The sequence below is a fragment of the Microtus pennsylvanicus genome, chromosome 5 (genome assembly GCF_037038515.1).
Source record: "Microtus pennsylvanicus isolate mMicPen1 chromosome 5, mMicPen1.hap1, whole genome shotgun sequence".
NCBI classification, from domain to species: Eukaryota; Metazoa; Chordata; class Mammalia; order Rodentia; family Cricetidae; genus Microtus; species Microtus pennsylvanicus.
In genome coordinates, this window is record NC_134583.1 from 103770616 (window position 1) to 103788236 (window position 17621).

The window sequence follows — 17621 nt, forward strand, 5'->3', positions numbered from 1 at the left end:
AGAACCAAGCCATTATAACACACTGAGATTTCAGAGTCCTCCTCTGTAAATGGACTGTTGGGAGATGTTAGGGATTGGGAGTGGGAGAGCGCACTTCTGCTCACACAGTAGGTGCTTGATAAAAAGCCACGTTTCTTCTGGTTTTGACCTGAGCTGATCTGGGACTCTCTAGAAGTCCCAGCAGGTTCATTTCAGAATCTCAGTCATTATAAATTCCAACTATTATAAAATGTATGCGAAGCTCAATATGCTCAGAAAAATCTCTTAAGCTTCCACCAGTTTAGAATAAGTTAAAATAAATATTGCATGATTAAACCGTAGAAAGCAGCCAATAGAAGCTTCTAGACAACATGCAACAGCTGATAAGCATTCCCCCCCATGCCTATTTTCAGTGCTTTGCGACTTAACACGCTTTTCTAAATGTGAAGAATATTTGGAGAAACATACCCTCTGTGGACAGGAACCTCATGTGGGGAACAATTTCACAGGTTTGGTGTTATACTTCTCAAATACTTTTCTCAGATGCATTGAAGGGTGCTTACACAAGAACCGCACATTGAACTCTAGATTCTTAGGGGTATGAAGAGTCCCATTCAGACCTGTGATCTTGAAGGGACATCTCCCAGCATCTCATAGTGGGAGAACTGGGCATGGAACTCACACAAACACGCACTTGCCTAGATCTTTACTGGCTGAAAACCTGCTAGTCTACCAATCCTGGGCTCAGTATAGTTCAATTTCCAGTACTATAGAAAAACAAAAGAAAGCACACGGGCACTAAAAATAAGAAGAAGCCAAGGGGTTATGGCAAGAGAAGGGTTCACTGTAAATCTCCTACAAAACAGCAGACAGAGGGCAAGGAAGCAAAAAATGGCTTACAATTGAGATAGAATTATGTTAATTTTTGGAATTAACTTATAGATTAATGTTCCTCACCCAAGCACAATATGGCACATCATTTAGAAATGGACAGATATTTTCAGTTGTTGGAGTGACCATAGAAGTTTAAAATCCAGTAATTTGAGGGATAGCTCTATACAAAGTCAGCAATGTCTGCCTTATAATGTCAACAGGACCTCTGCTAGGACATCTGTTCAGGTCAAGCTTAGTAGGAATGTGAGTGTGTGTTTCAGGCATAACAATGTCAAAAACAACTATATATTTGAGAAGGGCACAGAAAGCCAAGAAAAATTACAAGAGTGAGGATTTATTCACCTTACAAAGTAGGTATAAATAAACACTATCTAAAATTTGACATAGAGGTATAGTTAAAGTTATGTTCTAAGACCCAAAATAAAAACAAAACTATGAGAAGTCCTTAACTTTTCATAGCAGAGAATCAGCAAGCACAGTAAAAGTTAATGGAGGGAAACATTACAAATCTGGAAAGAAACTCCTCAGAAAAAAAACAGGAGTAGAATTGGAGTTTGCACTCGGGGGAGAGGACAGTGAAGGAAACACTGACTCTTTGCTGTATCTCTTGCCTTAAGTAGCTTTCATGTGTGTAAACACATGGAAACCTAGTGTATAAACACATAAGTACACACACATATATAAACCATAAGTAAGCAAGCTTCAATTCCTCTCTACTAACTGCACCCTTTCCCTCTCTGAGGAGCTAGTTCTGCCCAGCAGGAATCTTCTAGAACTAGGCCAGCTTCAAACAGACACCTGGAGGTTTGTGTGTTGGACTTCCGTTTGAGTCCATGAGCAGTTCCTCCCAAGAGCTGTAAGAACTCCTCTACCCTGACTGGGTCTGACTCCATTTTCCCTTCTGAGGAACTGCTCAGTGGCTGGACGTCTTGGTGCTCAGCTTCCAAAGAAGAAAAGGACAGAACCTCTGGGGCACCCCTAGCTGCTAGGAGGCTCTTCTAGCTTCCTGGGGATCAGGGAACAGCTGGGACTCTCTGTAAAAGACTGAGCAGATTCCTAAGCAGTCCAGCACTAGCCAGTAGAGGTTACAGAGGTGAGGAAGAACAGGGGTTAGAAGCCGTCATGGCTTGAACTTTGACCCCTCCAAACACTAGGTCTGCCAAGTCTGGATGACATTATTTTCAACAACAATCAGTAGATCCACTTTTACAACTTTCTGAGCAATCCTAGTGACATTCAGGGGGAGAGTGACATTCAGTGGGATAGTGACATTCAGTGAATTTATCTCAGTCTTAAGCATCTCAATCTACTATCAAATGTGAACTCCATCTTGTGAGTAGGATCTGAGATTCATTTATCTTTATATCTCGTGCTTCAAATATATACAGAACAGATGATGGTTTAATAAAGGAACAGACACATGGATGAACAAATAAATACATGTAAGCCAAATAAATAAAAACAAAATTCTTGCTATATTTTTGTTTAAAAATCAGTAAGATTGAATTTAAAGCAAAAGATAAATTCTACATTCTGGTGAGTCCTTGAGTATGTGACACTGGGATGTGCATGTTTGTGTGTATGTGTTGTGATGGCTGTTTGTGAGAATTAAATGATTGGAAATGGGCAAACATCTTAATTCTTTGAGATACTTAAGAGGTATAGAGAGGCCTGGGCTTTTCCAGCACTGACCCATCAAAGACGAAAGTGCAAGTATCAAAGGACATTTATACAGAGAAAGATTCATTGAGCGCACATTTGGAATTGTCTAGCAACAAGATGAAGGATTATCTTGTCCTCCCATGGTATTAACCTTTCTTGGGGGGTTTGGAGTCGGGGTACCTCCTGGATGATGTGATGATCAGTTTATTCACCCATTCACTCAACAGCACATATAGAGCCCCACTGTTTGAGATGCCCTTGGAGGAAATGACCTTTGTCCACCCTCTTTGGGTCTCTCTCTTACACAGAGGACACTCAAGACAAATGTGTTAGTCTCCAGACAGGCCAAAACAAAACGAATTTTCCCACGCTGGTTTCCCATCTTAGTTCACAGAACTTACTGCATCTGTCAAGCTTCCTTGAGTTTATGAATGGGTAAGCTTGGGAGTTTACAGCCTTTCTTTTGTATTCGCCTTGATTTATAGGGCTGTTCTTGTGTTCTTATTACTAACAAAATCAGCTGCTGATGGCTCCCTGTGTGTGTCTCTGAGTGGGGTCAGCTGGCTCTAGTGGATCACCCAGTCTTTAGCCTGTGTTCTCTTAAGGCCTTGAGTGTTGACCTTAAAGCCACAGTGAAGACCCAGGCACAATGATCACATCTTTTCATTTGCAGCATTGTGCATTGTGGGGAGGGAGAAGGGAGAGAGGTGGAGAGAGAAAGAGAGAGAGAGAGAGAGAGAAAGAGAGAGAGAGAGAGAGAGAGAGAGAGAGAGAGAGAGAGAGAGAGGAGGGAGGGAGACAGGGAGGGAGACAGGGAGAGAGAGATTGTGTGTTCTTAGGTGGACATAATTCAGAAAACACAAAGGAATTGAAGACTTAGCATGCAGCCGCCTGGGGGCAGGCTGTGTGTATTTTACGTACTAACACAGGTCTTAATCTGAACAGAAGAATAAGACACCATCAGCGGACAGTAACTAAACAGGAATTGCAAATGGATCTAGCAACTAAAACTGGACACAGGTAGCGCAGTTCTACTGTACCTTTGTGGGCATGGGCTTTTTAAAGCTGATTTCAGCTTGCATCCAAACACCCCTCGGGGACTCGAGCACAGACCAGATCTTCTCTTGAACCACATGGTTCTCTTCAAAGATATAAACCGCGAGGGTGTCGCTCATTTTCAAAAACCCAAAGATGGCATAGTGAAAACGCACACAGTACTGCATGTTCCCTGGTAACGAGGGACCGTAGAGCCTTCCAATGTAGCCAGGCTGGAACGTAAACTTAGTGTTGGCCAGCAGGTAATGCCCTGTGAGGGAGACAAAGCAGCAGCAAGGCAGAGTGAGAAGCACAGACTGTCAAGCGGAAACTCGCTAACTCAATGGGGTTTGCCAGCAGAGACTACTTCCAGGGGCTTTAAACTAGAAAGATGCTTTTTCTTTCTTTCTTTTTTTTTTTAAGATGCTTTTTCTTGAAGTTTGTGATTTAAGTGACAAAAAAATATAAAATCTATAAAATGTCCTTGTACCTCCATTGCAAATGAAATCTCTTGGAAATTCAAGTAAATATCATGAGGCAGTATAGATCTTATAGTGCACAGACTCAGATTCGTGGTATTAACTAGGAATTATGCTTTTTTATATCAGAAAATGAATGCATGAGCTTAGGACTGCTGACTGTCTGGCCCTCTCGATTCCTGGTGCTGGGTCACACACACTCAGTGGCAGTCAAGAGCTCATTCCCAGGCTGTATCTCTAAGGTGGTGGCAAGACAGGTTGGCCTGGCATTGTTTGAGATTTCTGTGTCTGGGCAAAACCCACAGTTCTCTTGACCATATATTAAACCCATCTCTGAGAAACCATGTTTCTACCCAGATTTGCCCTCCCAGGTACTGAGGCTGTGTTCAATTGTTCTAAATAGCATAAGGAAATTTCTAACAGCAATGGTTTCCTTGCCACCAATCCTACTGCCCTTGTATTCAGCTTAAAACGGATCCATGTATGTGAAGCCAGACAGAACAGCTTTCCCCTTTTCTGGTCTGTTCTCTGTCAGTTCACTTCAGCATTTGCTCTACAGTTTAGTTTCCCCAAACTATTTAAAAAATATCATTCTTGGAAGAAGAGTTGGGGGGTCTTGTTCCTTCCCCGACACTGGCCGGGCACGTGAGGACGCGATGCGAGGACTGATGTCTGCAAGCCGGGAAGAACAGCCTCACCAGTCTGGATCCCAGACTTCCAGACTCATGAGTGTGACAAAAAGCAGCTGCTGTTTAAGCCCCAGTCTGTGGTGCTTTCCTCTGACAATGGACGAACATGGATGGCCACCCAACAACCAGACCCTTTCGGAACCTGAATATCATCTTTCTCTTCTCTGCTCAAAGCCTTTCAGCGGCTTCTTATCTCCTCTATAATTAATCCCCAGGGCTTGCTCTGGTCTGCCAAACCTGCCATCCATCCCCCTCTCCCCCACCCCACCCCCACCCGTCCTGCTGCCACAGCGGGTGTGGCTGGCTCTCTCCACACTGAAGGACCTCACAGACGCTCGTCCTCTGCAGCTTCCCTAGAAGAGACCACTCGGAAATCTCCAACCCAAATCAGTTCCTTACTCTCTTCTCTCTCAGAGCACTGAAGGTCGTCAGGACACAGCGCCTAAAGTATGCCACTTTGGTACATTGGTTATTTTGAGCTGAAGGCATTTGAGGACAGTAGAGGCAGAAAGGGCTCTCTGCCTTCTCTCGCTTTCTATCTAAAGCAGGCCATCACATGTGCGGGGAGCAGGGTGCACATCCTGTTGAGGAAGTCAGTATTCGGCGGCTGAGACTGTACCAGAGCAGATCCGTACCAACAGAGGCACAGCAAAGTCACTGTCTTTTATTAGTTTTCTCCCTAGATCTTCCCATTCACTTTCTCACAATCTGCTATCTCCCCTCCTCTCGCTTGTCTCACTGCTTTCCGCAACTTTCTTTATTAAAGATGATACAGAAGCTTCCGGGGCCTATGTATTTTCCAGCCTTCATTTTCCCTGTGAAGGTTCCCATGTGCATGTAAAACTGTTTTATTAGAACGTTGCATTTTTCCTCTTGCTAACCTGACTGACTCACGTCTGTTTAATTCTCAGCCTCAGCTACAGAAACTAAGGGAGAAGGGAACAAGTTTTCATCCTTTGCTACGCTTGGGATTATGTTCATCTGTATATATGTTATATGTTTATCTATCACTTCCTTTGCTCATTGCAATGGTTCTCAGCCAGGAGAGTGAGGTCCATGTCGGTATTTTATTTTCGCTGGGTTAATTTGCCAAAGTTTAGAAAAGGCTTTGTAGGGCCTTCATTTCCACCACAGATTAGACCATCTGTAAGAAAGCAATGTAAAATTATAGGCATAAAGTTGCAAGGCCCTTTCCAAGGTCACCTCGTGGCCTTTGTAAATGAGCACATCTAGAAATTTAGCTCCCTTAGCTTTGTGGAAAATTCATCATGGTACCCAGGACATAGATAAATAAATGAAACAAAACTGTTTAACCCCCTGCCTGCCCTGTGCTCCCGTGAGTGGGATTCCTGAGGATGTCATTAAAATACTTTCAATACTGAAGCAGCGCTCAGACCCTGGGCTCTGGGACAGATATGCCTATGCAATGTCCACTCAAATGTTTTTCACCATGATATTTATTATTGTGACAGAATGCATAATATACCGTTTCCCATCTCAACCATGTTAATAGTGTTATCCCTTTGGTGATTCGCTAAGCTTTCATGCCGTTAACTTGCAGAGCCAGGGCAACCGTCACCATTCTTTAGTTCCCTGGCATTTTCATCATCCCCAAAGTAAACTCCATGGTCATTCCACAGCTGGTCTCCATCCCTGTCCCCGCAGCTCCTGCAACCACTACTCTGCCTTCTGTCGCTATGGATTCCTTTGTAGATGTCATGCAGATGAATCCAGTGGGTTTTTGTTTGTTTTAAAGTATTTGATCTGAAACAAAGAGCAAAGCAGTCTCCAAATATTTGTCTAATCAATGGACTGGCAAAGGCTTTGGGTAGCATAGCATCTTGGATGACAGCTTAAAAATATTCAGTTACCACCAAGTGCCGCGTTTTCATTCTCATTCTTTTCTTTCCCTCTTTTTTTCTCCCCCCATTGCCTTTGCAGACACAGAAGAGCAAGTGGTGTGTGAAAGCCAGGCTGTGCGGCCTGACAGACCCGTGACTCACCTGCTCCTGTCGTGTGGTCCCCCGCCCGGTACATGTTCGGTTTGACTCTCACTCTGGTCCAACCGGGACCGTCTTTGTCTTGATAGAAGTTGCAGAGGTCTGTCTCGAAATCACAGCTCGTTTCCACAGCACTGAAAGGAAGCCCTGGATAAACGAGAAGCAAAGCTAGAGTCAGCGTGGGACTCTCGGAGGACTCCATCAGATAGCTTTTGGGTCCAGCTACCATTGTGCCAGGGAGACTGAGGAGGAGACACAGAAAAATATTTTTATACACGTGTCAGGCTGACAGGTTATCATCCAAACAGTGTTTTGACATGACAGGGAAATTGTTCTTTTCCTTTCTAAAAGGAGAGCAAGAACGAGCTCTGATCATATTGTCTACAAAAATAAAAAAAGTGCTAGGCTTCAGAAGGAATTTCCTCTGAGAATGTAGAGGCTGTGCGCATTTCCTCAAACCCTTTCAAACCGTCTCCTGCAAAATTCAAAAGAAAGGAGAGGCTTTTAAGAGACACGCAAGTTCTCAGAGGTGTTTTAGAAATAGTCTTTTCCAGAGGTAATGCCTCTTTGTTGATTTATCTCTGCACATGGTTGGTTGGCATTAGCCGTAGGAGCTGCTCCACCAGAGGAAAAGCAGCCCTCAGCCGAAACCACAAGTTCAGAAGTCACACAAGGCTGACTGGGGGCTCCTGGTTTGACTTTGATGAGTTCTACCATCATTCATCATTGTTCCAAAGTATCACTTTGGCCCAGACTGTGGGACAGAATGGAATATGGAAGAATCCTGCTTCTTTGGGAATAACAGTTGTTCCTACTCACATGGGACTTGGAAGCCTTGCAGCTTAGCTTGCCCTGTGGGGTCGGAGGGACTGTGACCACGGAAGTCTGGGATGCTCAGTACAAGCCTAGTCTGAATGGTGAGATACACTGCTGGGACATGTTAGGGCCAGAAAGATAGAGGATGTGTTTTTGTACAGCTGGAAACCGTCTGTAGAGAAACTGTCATTCTGGAACAGTCAACTGGCGTTACGGGGCTGTGAAGGACAAGACCAAGTTCTCAGCTAATTTTCAACCCAAAAAAGCACTCATGTGAATGGAAGAACTCATCCAGAGAAATGGTCAAAAGAATCATTTAACCAAATGCTACAGGAGCCCAAGATTCAGTTTTGACCCAGAAAAGCATATAACTATAAAAAACACTGTTATAACAGTTACATACTTTGGGAACTCATTGATAACATTGTATCAGTATTAAGTTTCATGAATCTCCTAGTTATTCTACAGTTACACTGCAGATACACATCAAAACAGTTCAGTGGATAAAGAAGTACAGTGTTCTTCAAGGCATGATAAGGCAAATGCTGGCCCTGCCTAATGCTATCAGTTTGTAGAGAGAAGAGTCTATGGGAGAGTCTCACCGCATTCCCAAATTCCTGTAAATTTTATCTGAGTTTGAAATGCTATGAAAGAAGTTCCATTCTCTCTCTCCTTATCTCTCTCTCTCTCTCTCTCTCTCTCTCTCTCTCTCTCTCTCTCTCCTTTTTGGTAATGACTAACCATGCATTACAGGAAAAGAAGAAGAAACTGTCCCCTTATATCTGGATTATGGGCATTTCAGATCACCTGAAATCTCGGGCCTGAGCCCGAGAGTGGAAAAGGAAATAAGAGCTGCAATGCTCTGGGCCTGGTGATTCACCCACATGCTGCTCTGCCTATTTCTGCCAGAACTAAATTGTATCTATAAGCCCAGGAGACAATGCCTGCAAAAATGAATATTGTCACACACACACACACACACACACACACACACACACACACACACACGAGGATCCCTCAACATTCCTTCAACATTCTCCGGATCATGGAGGCCAGAGGAAACCCCACCATCTCAATTTTTAGCCAACTTCCTCTTACCTGGTAATGAAAAACACAAGAAAATTCAAAATGTACAGCCAGTCATTTTGCTCAGGAAATGGTGAGACACTACTCCTAAATGCTTGTCACCTAGATCATGAGGTCAGTAAAACTACTCATCAGGAATGAATTTCGGAGCAGCACCCATGGGTGGCTGCAAGAGAATCTGAACTCCTTTGTTAGGCGGACAGGATGGGTTAGAGGTAGTGTTGAAATTTCAAATTTACAGCACATTTATTCACAGCGGCCAGAATGTAGACCCAGTCATGACGGTCTTCAGTTGGGTACATGGGCTGTGGTACATTACAACAATGGAATATTAAAGAAAGAAATTATCTGTGGAGCCATGAAGAGATGTGAAGGAAACATAAATGTCACTATTGAGCAAAGGAAGCCAGTCTGGAAAGGCTGTATACTGTACGACTCTAGAGCTGCAAGGCTTTTTGGAAAAGGCAAAATTAGGGAGAAAGGGAAAAGATCAACAGTTGTGGGAGGAAGGAGAGAAAGAGCCGGATTACAATGTAATGGTGGGCACATGTCAATGCAAGTTTGTCCACACCCATGGAACATGCAATACCAACAGTGATCCTTAGGGCAAACTATGGTATCTGGGTGACTGTAATACGTATGGACAGGAGGGTGTATGTGTGGTTGATCTGACTTCTCATCACTTGGCTGAACCTCAAGACACACAAATAAAGCACAACTTTAAGCAAGGATCACTTTTCTTCATGGTAACACAGAATTTTCTCGTCATGTGATTTTCTTCCCTTGATAAATACTTCGTCTTAGAAGTGTTTTGTCTATAGTCTGATAAAGAGAAAATTTCAAAATTGGAAATCATAGACCAAGTCTTTCTTTATGCAGCACATTGAGGCCATAACTAATAGCTAAAGATAGGGACCCCCCCCCCCCCAGTGCAGTGCCCAGCATTTGAGGTGGAGGCAAAGCCCTTGCTCACTCCTTGTTTTAGAAGTTTGGGTCAAGTGAGCATCATACATTGAGCTGTTGGACCCTGTTAATGACACGCTGAGTACATAGGTATGAACTGGAGGCAGACATGAGCCACTAAGCATCAGCTGATAGGAAAAAGAAAAGAAAGCAAATTCCTTAAGTTATCAGAAAGCATCATTATACAAGTATTAGTTAGTTAGTTGCTTCCTGACATTTGAACTTCGTAGAAATGGAGGCGTTTTAGACAACCTAATTAGCTGGTGTGTAGAGCAGCCTGGGAAGAGAAGTTGGAGTGTGTGTCCCCGTTTCCTCCGCTGCATGGAGCTCCTGGAGACAGCCTAAGCACCAGCGCTGTAATCTAAGACTCCTCAGCCCCTGCAGTAAGAGACAAGGACCAGACACAGACGGTGGTGAAGGAAGCTAGCCTTGGAGCATGATTTTCTTTCCTACGAGGCAGCTTAAAGGCAGCGGAGACAGTTCACTGCTGACTAGGGGGAGAGAGAATGTGGCTAGAACCTGGTCCTAGACTAGAGAACCTTGATGACACATGGTGGATAAGTAACAGATACACTTCAGGAAACCGAGACAGGAAAATGTCAGCAGCTTCATTTATAGTTTAGGCAGCAATTGGAGTCGTTCTCCAACTAGACAAGAACTCTGGGTCGTGTCCCGGTGTTGGTGAATGGTCGCTGTTGGCTCACGTGGCCTTCTGAGGAGTATCTATGAGTCACCATGAGCACCAGGACTCCTGCAGTCTCTGGCCTGGGCGTGGAATGGAGAGAAGCCTGGACCTGCGCATGCTATAACATTTTGGAGTTGGGCGTTAAGTTAGGCCTTCTAGAAGTAGACAGGAAGGCTTGTTGGCTGTTCTAAGATGTACAGACCAAAAGGCAATAGTGTAGAGTCCCAGGAGAGTCCCCACTTTTTGGCTTTGTGATACAATGTTGTCATCCCTGCACTTCCACAATGGCTCACAACCATCTGGAACTAACAGTTCTGATACCCTCTTCTGGCCACAGAGGGCATTGCGGGCATGCACATACAGGCAGGCAAAACACATAAGAATACATAAAACTTACTTAAAAATTACCATGACAAGATTGCACAGTTTATAAATGTGAGTAAAGGGATGAGAATCCATTTCGGGCATAATACTAAAATGATGCAATTGAATGGTTTTTTAAAAGCAAGCCTGGCATAAATGATGAAGAGTTCTAAAGACCAATATGGTGCCTTGGCTGACCTACGGAATGAGAAGAAGCATGTGGGTTCCTCCAGGGAATGGGGGCTTGTGGGAGCCCATTACACACCAAGGAGACACTGACCCTCTTAAGTACCCTTGTTTCGGTGGAACCGTTTTTTCCTGTTTCTAGTCAAATCTGTGTTGTAGGGAGGTTGTGCTCATGCACATCCTGCATCTCTTTTGGAAGCATCTGCAAAGTTGGTTTTCTTACTTCCTGGCTACTTCTTCATCCTCCTCTCTATCAAGTGCAGGACTTCTCCTCCCACGTGCCTAGCTTAGGGATATAAGAGGTCATGTAAGCACCCAGTAACAGAGAAGAAAGCCTTGAAAAATCACGACAAGGAGATTGGGAAATCGCTATTATCATAATGGAGACATTAACCGGGGGTATCATGCAGCAATAACATTTTTAAGATGTGAAACATGTTTTTTTTCCTGTGTTCTGTCAAACTTAGGGACTGTTTTAAGCTTTGGGCTAAATTATTTAAAATATGTAAACACATAGTTAGACTCAGGGGGTAGAGTGCTTGCCTCCCATGCCTGAGGCTATGGATTGAGATAGCTTCCTCTAACTCCCTTCTATAAAAATTAGATCAGTAATATGACAACAACAACAACGTCTCAGGGTTTTTATTGCTGTGAAGAGACAACATGACCACTGCTACTCTTATAAAGTAAAACATTTCATTGGGGCTGGCTTACAGTTCAGAGGTTCAGTCCATTATTGTCATGGCAGAAAGCATGGTGGCCTGCAGGCAGACATGATTGCTGGGGAAGTAGATTAGTGTTCTACATTTGGCTCTGTAGGCAAGCAGGGAGCAAGGAGAGAGAGAGAGAGAGAGAGAGAGAGAGAGAGAGAGAGAGAGAGAGAGAGAGAGAGAGACTGGGCCTGACTTGAGCATTTGAAACCTCAAAGATCAGCCCCCAGGAATACACTTTCTCTAACAAGACCACACCTACTCCAGGGCCACACCTCCTAATACTGCCACTCCCTGAGCCTATGGGGACTGTTTTCACTCAAACCACCAAACCACCACCACAAAAAAAAAAAAAAAAAAAAAAAAAACCCTTAGCTTCTTGTTAGCAAATTAGGTTTCTCTCTAAGTTGGGGATAACAGCTTAGCCCAAGTGGAAAACATTAGCTTAGTCTACTTGATAGGATATCGCTGAAAACATATCAGAAACCAGTTCTGTCTTAGGAGAAAGTCAAGCCACAAAGGTCAGCTTCATGAGCTCCTTTCTCCCGCTCAGATGCAGAAAGAACGCTTGTTAGTGAGGTGGGATGGAAATGGCGTCACCCTGGCTGTTGCAAGGAAATGAATCTGCTGAAGAGTGAGGTCAATTGCATCTAACCATGTCATTGTTTAGCCACTGTCACCCTTATTATAAAATACTTTGCTTATCCATTTTCTTAGAAAGTAGAGAATCCCCTCTCTTTTCAGACACTGAACTTTATATAAGTATAATTTTGGTCTGGATAAAATTATGTGAGGGTTCGCTCTGAAAAAAGAAGGGAGTTAAGAGCACGTACTGTTTAGCCAAGACCATCTCAGAAATGTCTGATGAATACTAATATTTGTAAGAACAAGGACATTATGAATCCTGGAGACTTAAAAAAATTAGAGTTTCTGTAATTCCATTAAGTAGGTTGTGAGTTTTTTGTTTTGTTTTGTTTTGTTTTTCTCTAAACTTATTCAGCTATTCATTGTATGGATCCAAGTTACCCTTTAAAGAAATAAATTAATTTGGGTAAATTAATACTTAACTTTTCCTTTCCTAATAGGGAGGGAAGACAAAAATGCCTCATGAAAACTTGTGTATAGTATCAAAGAAACTAAACCCGCCATATGAGGGATGAAAGAGGGCAATGCCCTAGGAAAAAAAAAAGATCATTTCGCTGATGACCCTTTAAAGATAAGGTAGGAAAAAAAGGGGAGGAAAGTAAAGACAACTCAAAACAAGTGCCATCTCTGGGCCTCTGGTAAGGCAGGCACATCCCAAGTGAGGAAGAAGAAGCAGGACTCACCTGTCTGATTTTGGCAGTGAACGGGAGAGAAGGAAATATCATCCAGAGCAACATAGCCTCCTTTGGGGCCATTGAAGGCAACTTCAAAAATAACCTGGGAAGGAAAACGACAGGTTTGCATATAATTTCATACGTTCTTGCTCTTCCATGACTGAAAACGACACCTCAACCAAACCAGTCGAGGCCAAGATACAAGGACTCACATAGTCACTTTCCAATATGTACCTGGTTATCATATCAACCTACTTGACCCACAGCCTCTTTCAGGGAGAATGAAATGGCTGCTGCGTTCTGAGGAGATTCGCTTGCTGAAATGTTATATCTATTGAGGGCTCACCCTCAATGTAGTGGAATTAAGAAATGGGTCATTTGAGAGGTGATTAGCTCACGAGGGCAGAGCCTCTGTTCTTGGACTTAGCGATGAGTCCCAAGCAGCTTTCTTCCATGTGGAGACACAGTGGGAGACGCCATCTGCGCACTGGAAAAAGTACCCTTGCCACATGAATTTGCCAGCATGTTCAGCTTGGGCTTCTCAGTTTCTAGACTTTGAGAGATAAATTTCTGATATGTTATGGAATATGAGTTGAATATTATTGTTTATGCTGTGGAGCAGCTGTTTAATGATGCAAAGATGTGTTGCATTCTTTTATGTTGCATTTGTTTAACTCTGTGGAGCTCTGTTACTTTGCCTGCCTAAACACCTAATTGGTCTAATAAGGAGCTGAATAGCCAATAACCAGGCAGGAGAAGGATAGGCAGGGCTGACAAGCAGAGAAAATAAAGAGGAGAGATCTGAGAAGAGAAGATGGGGTAGGAAGAAAGAAGAGAAGTGGGGCACTCCAGGGGCAGCCACCCAGGTACACAGTAAGAAGTAAAGAAAGGTAAAAGCCTCTAGGCAAAAATTAGAAGGGATAGTTTAAGTTAAGAAAAAAAAATTAGAAGGGATACTTTAAGTTAAAAAAAGCTGGCTAGAAGCAAGCCAAGCTAAGGCTGGGCCTTTACACATAATAATAAGACTCCATGTATTTATTTGGAAGCTGGGTGGTGGACCCCCCCCCCCCAAAAAAAAGCAAAGAGCCAAAAAAGGAAAAAAAAACAACAAAAAAACAAAACAACTACACTGATGTTTATAAGTCATTGAGGCTGTGGCATTTTGTTGTAGCTCCCATAATGGACCAAGACATCTGAAATTTGTGTTTACTAATGGCTGCATGCCCCACTCCTTGACTATCAGCTGGCATGCCCAAGCTATTTCTGACAGAATTCCATTCATTAGCACTATGGGCTTCATCTATAAGAAAAAGCCAGTGAAGAAAGTTGATTAGGTTCTTCCGTTATCTACAGGAAATTAACTTGCTATGCCCCTTGCCCCATATGGTGCTCCAAATGAGAGCCTGGGAAAAGACACAGTGCTTAGAACACTGTGCCTAAGCCTTTCCAGCCATGTTCCAATGGATTCACAAAGACTATGGGTCAATGAAATCAATAGCTTCACTTTTACTTCGTTATCTCCCACCTGCTGACTTTGAACTTTCTGCGTGTGGCCACAAGACATGAGGTGTGACCAGCATGGCCCCAAGTCGTGTTAGGAAAACAATCCAGGAGTGCAATCTCTGCTGTGTGAGTTGATAACGAAGTCATACTGTGGCTTCTGGCTTGAAACTTGAATACACGCCAGGGAGGGCCAGGAAGATGTAAATACATGAGGTTGGCCAGCTGTGATGCAGACTCTCTAGAGTGGAGAAGGCAGCTCTATTGAAGGAAGGCAGCTGCTAAGCCTCTTCTAATCCCTAGGATCTCAGTTTGTTACCCCCCCTTTTAAACAAATGTAATTAAGATGAGGTCATAACTGCAGAAGGGTGGGTCTCTTTTCCAAATGATTGATGTGTGCATGTCCCCTCACCCTGTCCCCACCACAGACTGACACTGGGTGGCTGATGGAGGGAAGGAAGAGATTGCTCATCCTGAGCAGAGAGATTAAGAAGCTCTTTCTGACAAGGGTCTGCCAATCCCAGCTCATAATGCCAGTGTTCTCTGTTCAGAAAAGTCCCCTATGTGTATTTTCCTCTTGAAAGGCACTTGAGAATGTGGCGGCGTTGAGTTCAGTGATTTCTCCAGTGCCGATTCTTTTTCCTGGCGATTAGTAAGAGCAAACGACACAAATGAGAAACCCAGACTAGGGGAACAAGATGGCACACATGTGGATCCAAAGATTCATGTTTAGGGTTAGCAGTGCCCAGCATCCTGACTTTTCAAGTGCTGATTTAAAAAAACAAAAATCCAGGAATACTTCACTCATGTAAATGTTGCCCGGAGAGTTTATGTTGAATAAAAAAAGTTGGTAAACAAAACACTATCAGTGTGTGTGTGTGTGTGTGTGTGTGTGTGCACATGCACACGCACGTGCATATTATACACATGCCTGCCTGACTGTGCAGACTCATTTGACTTTAATAGAAGAAAATGTTCTGGGGCAGCGTTTCTTTTCCTTCTGTAACCCAAACTCACAGAAAAATTTCCACTGGGTTGGAAGAGCAAAAATCAAAGCCTGATCAGACTTGGTGACAGGAAATAGCACACATTCTACAAAGGCACTGTGCTCTCTCTGGTGCTGTTTGGAGGGAGGGATCTGAGAGGGATAGGAAGGAGACAGTAGTGTCAGGCAAGGCAGGCCAGCAGCAGACAGAGCACATTGGCCATGGAGAGCCAGCACAGCCTTCTCCAGTTCCACAGCAGGCTAGCAGATGGCGCCACTGAAAAGCAGCCAGGGGAGCAGGTCACTTCTGTTCTTTAAAGGGAACTGGAGAAGACGCCGCAGAAAGTATGAGGGGAAAAGCTGGGGGGTATTAATAACTTTGGCAACAAAGATGCTACTCATAGCTAGCTGCAAATGCTCAGCTGTGATGTTGCACCCCCAGGTCCTGCACCCCCAGATTCTTGTGGCCTGGTGGGGGCCTCAGACAGACTGAAGTACTTCCTCTCCGGTTGTGCATTAGCTTAGGAAGTCTCCTAAGCTGGCTGGCATCTACCAGCTGTGTGACCTAGAAAAGAAGACGTCAGACCTCTTGGACAGTTCTGTTTTCTTCTTTGTCCTCTGACTATGGGTGTGATTGTATTTGTGTACTTTAGAGGGCAGGAAACACTGCCAGTACTTGGAAGTTCTGAAAGACACACATCTATAGATATGGATTCAGATATGTGCTTACAGAAAGATCTGTAGCAATAAATACTACAATGTCAGCTGTCAGATCTTTCTTTAAGCACATCTCCACTTGGACCACTGGGCAGGTGGTGAGCACCATTAAAACATTGTTAAAGAATCATGGCTGGTTTTCAGAAACATTCTTCAGGTTTGTATCATAAGCATGCATTCTGGTGTGCATTTTCTTGTAGCTCAGCAGAGGTTGGACATGGGAATCCAACCCTCCAGTTTGCAGCTGTGGAACTTTTCTCTGGCTCATTGGATTCTTTGAATCAAGGGACTATCAGGTGATACTCGTGGGCCAGCACGGGCAGGCTTGACCGCTCGGAGAAAACTACACAGTGATCACAGAAGATTGCCCTGGCTTTTGAAGGCGCAGCTTCCTCCAGGGCTGTTGGACAGTTTGTACCAGACCTTTTGCTATCACAAGTCTCAGCGAACTCTAGATGACCATACAACCCTTTCTCCCTAGGTTCACTTCTCTCGGTGGCCCTACAGAGGGGCTTCTGTGACTGACGCTAAAGAGGCAAGGCTGTGACTGATTTAAATATAAGTTTCCATGGCTGTGGTTGGTGCCGGGAGACAAGGCAATTGGTTCTTTAGCTGTAAGCAAGCTGCTCAGGCTCGCTTAGGGAATCGGTCTGGAGTCTTTATGCTGTGAGATCTCCCTTGCTGTTCCAGACCCAGTCAAAAGCTTCTCTCCAGTCATCTTTTCTTTTACTGAGAAATGTGAAGAAAGAAGCAGCAGACGGTGGAGCAGTGGCTACGGCAGGTGTAGCCATGACTGCTGAGCACCAGGGAGGCAGGGCTGTAAAGTGCCGAGGCAGCTGGCTGGCGACAGCTGGAGAAGGGACATCTAAGCAGCTTGGAGTGGCCTGGCATCAGGGAAAGGGCTGTAAAAATAGAGAGAGGGCGAGAGAAGGTCGAAGGCAGAGACTGAAGAGGGGATAAAAAGCCACAGGGGGCCACAGAAGAGGATGTGCAGGATTTGGTCGCTGGAAGAGTCAAGTCTTCGAGGCCATGGGATCTCAGATGATGGGTCTCAGCTACAGCCTTGGCTGGTATGAAAGACTGAGGAACGTGACTTCCTGGGCAGACAGGCAAGGGTAGCATTTGTTGGGCCCATGGTCTGGATTCTAGAGGTATGCACAAGAATTGTAACATGATAGGGCGCCTCCTGCTGCCATTGCCGCTGATCGGCCTTCTGTGCCCATCGCTGCATCACAAAGCGGAGGGAAACTAGCCCTGGCCAAACCCAGCACCCGAAGACTCTCCTTTTGTCTACCCAGATTGCTATCTGGGTAAAGGCAAAGACCCTTAGATGACGGGGAACTCTAGGGTGGAGGTTCAGGAAGGAGTCATACTCCAGTCCTGACCTCCCGCTTTGAACACTCAAGGCTTATAGCACCTGATCAGAGGGAACGTGCATCAGGGAATTCAGCTGGTAGACTGCCTTCCACACTTGCCGTTAGAAAAACACTTCTGGTGGAAGATGAAGACTATAAGAGAGAAAGGAAGGGGTTACACGGGGAGAGAAGTGAAGA

General features: G+C 44.3%; 1 protein-coding gene across 1 annotated transcript in view; it reads right to left on the bottom strand.

Moving 5' to 3' along the window:
* Nucleotides 1–17621, bottom strand: part of Mamdc2 (MAM domain containing 2) — a 136702-nt gene that overhangs the window by 33667 nt on the left and 85414 nt on the right. The window contains exons 7-9 of the mRNA XM_075973717.1: nucleotides 12876–12969; nucleotides 6742–6885; nucleotides 3576–3841 (exon numbers count right to left, since the gene is read on the bottom strand). Coding sequence (XP_075829832.1) covers nucleotides 3576–3841; nucleotides 6742–6885; nucleotides 12876–12969 — 504 coding nt within the window. The remainder of the gene's footprint in view (nucleotides 1–3575; nucleotides 3842–6741; nucleotides 6886–12875; nucleotides 12970–17621) is intronic.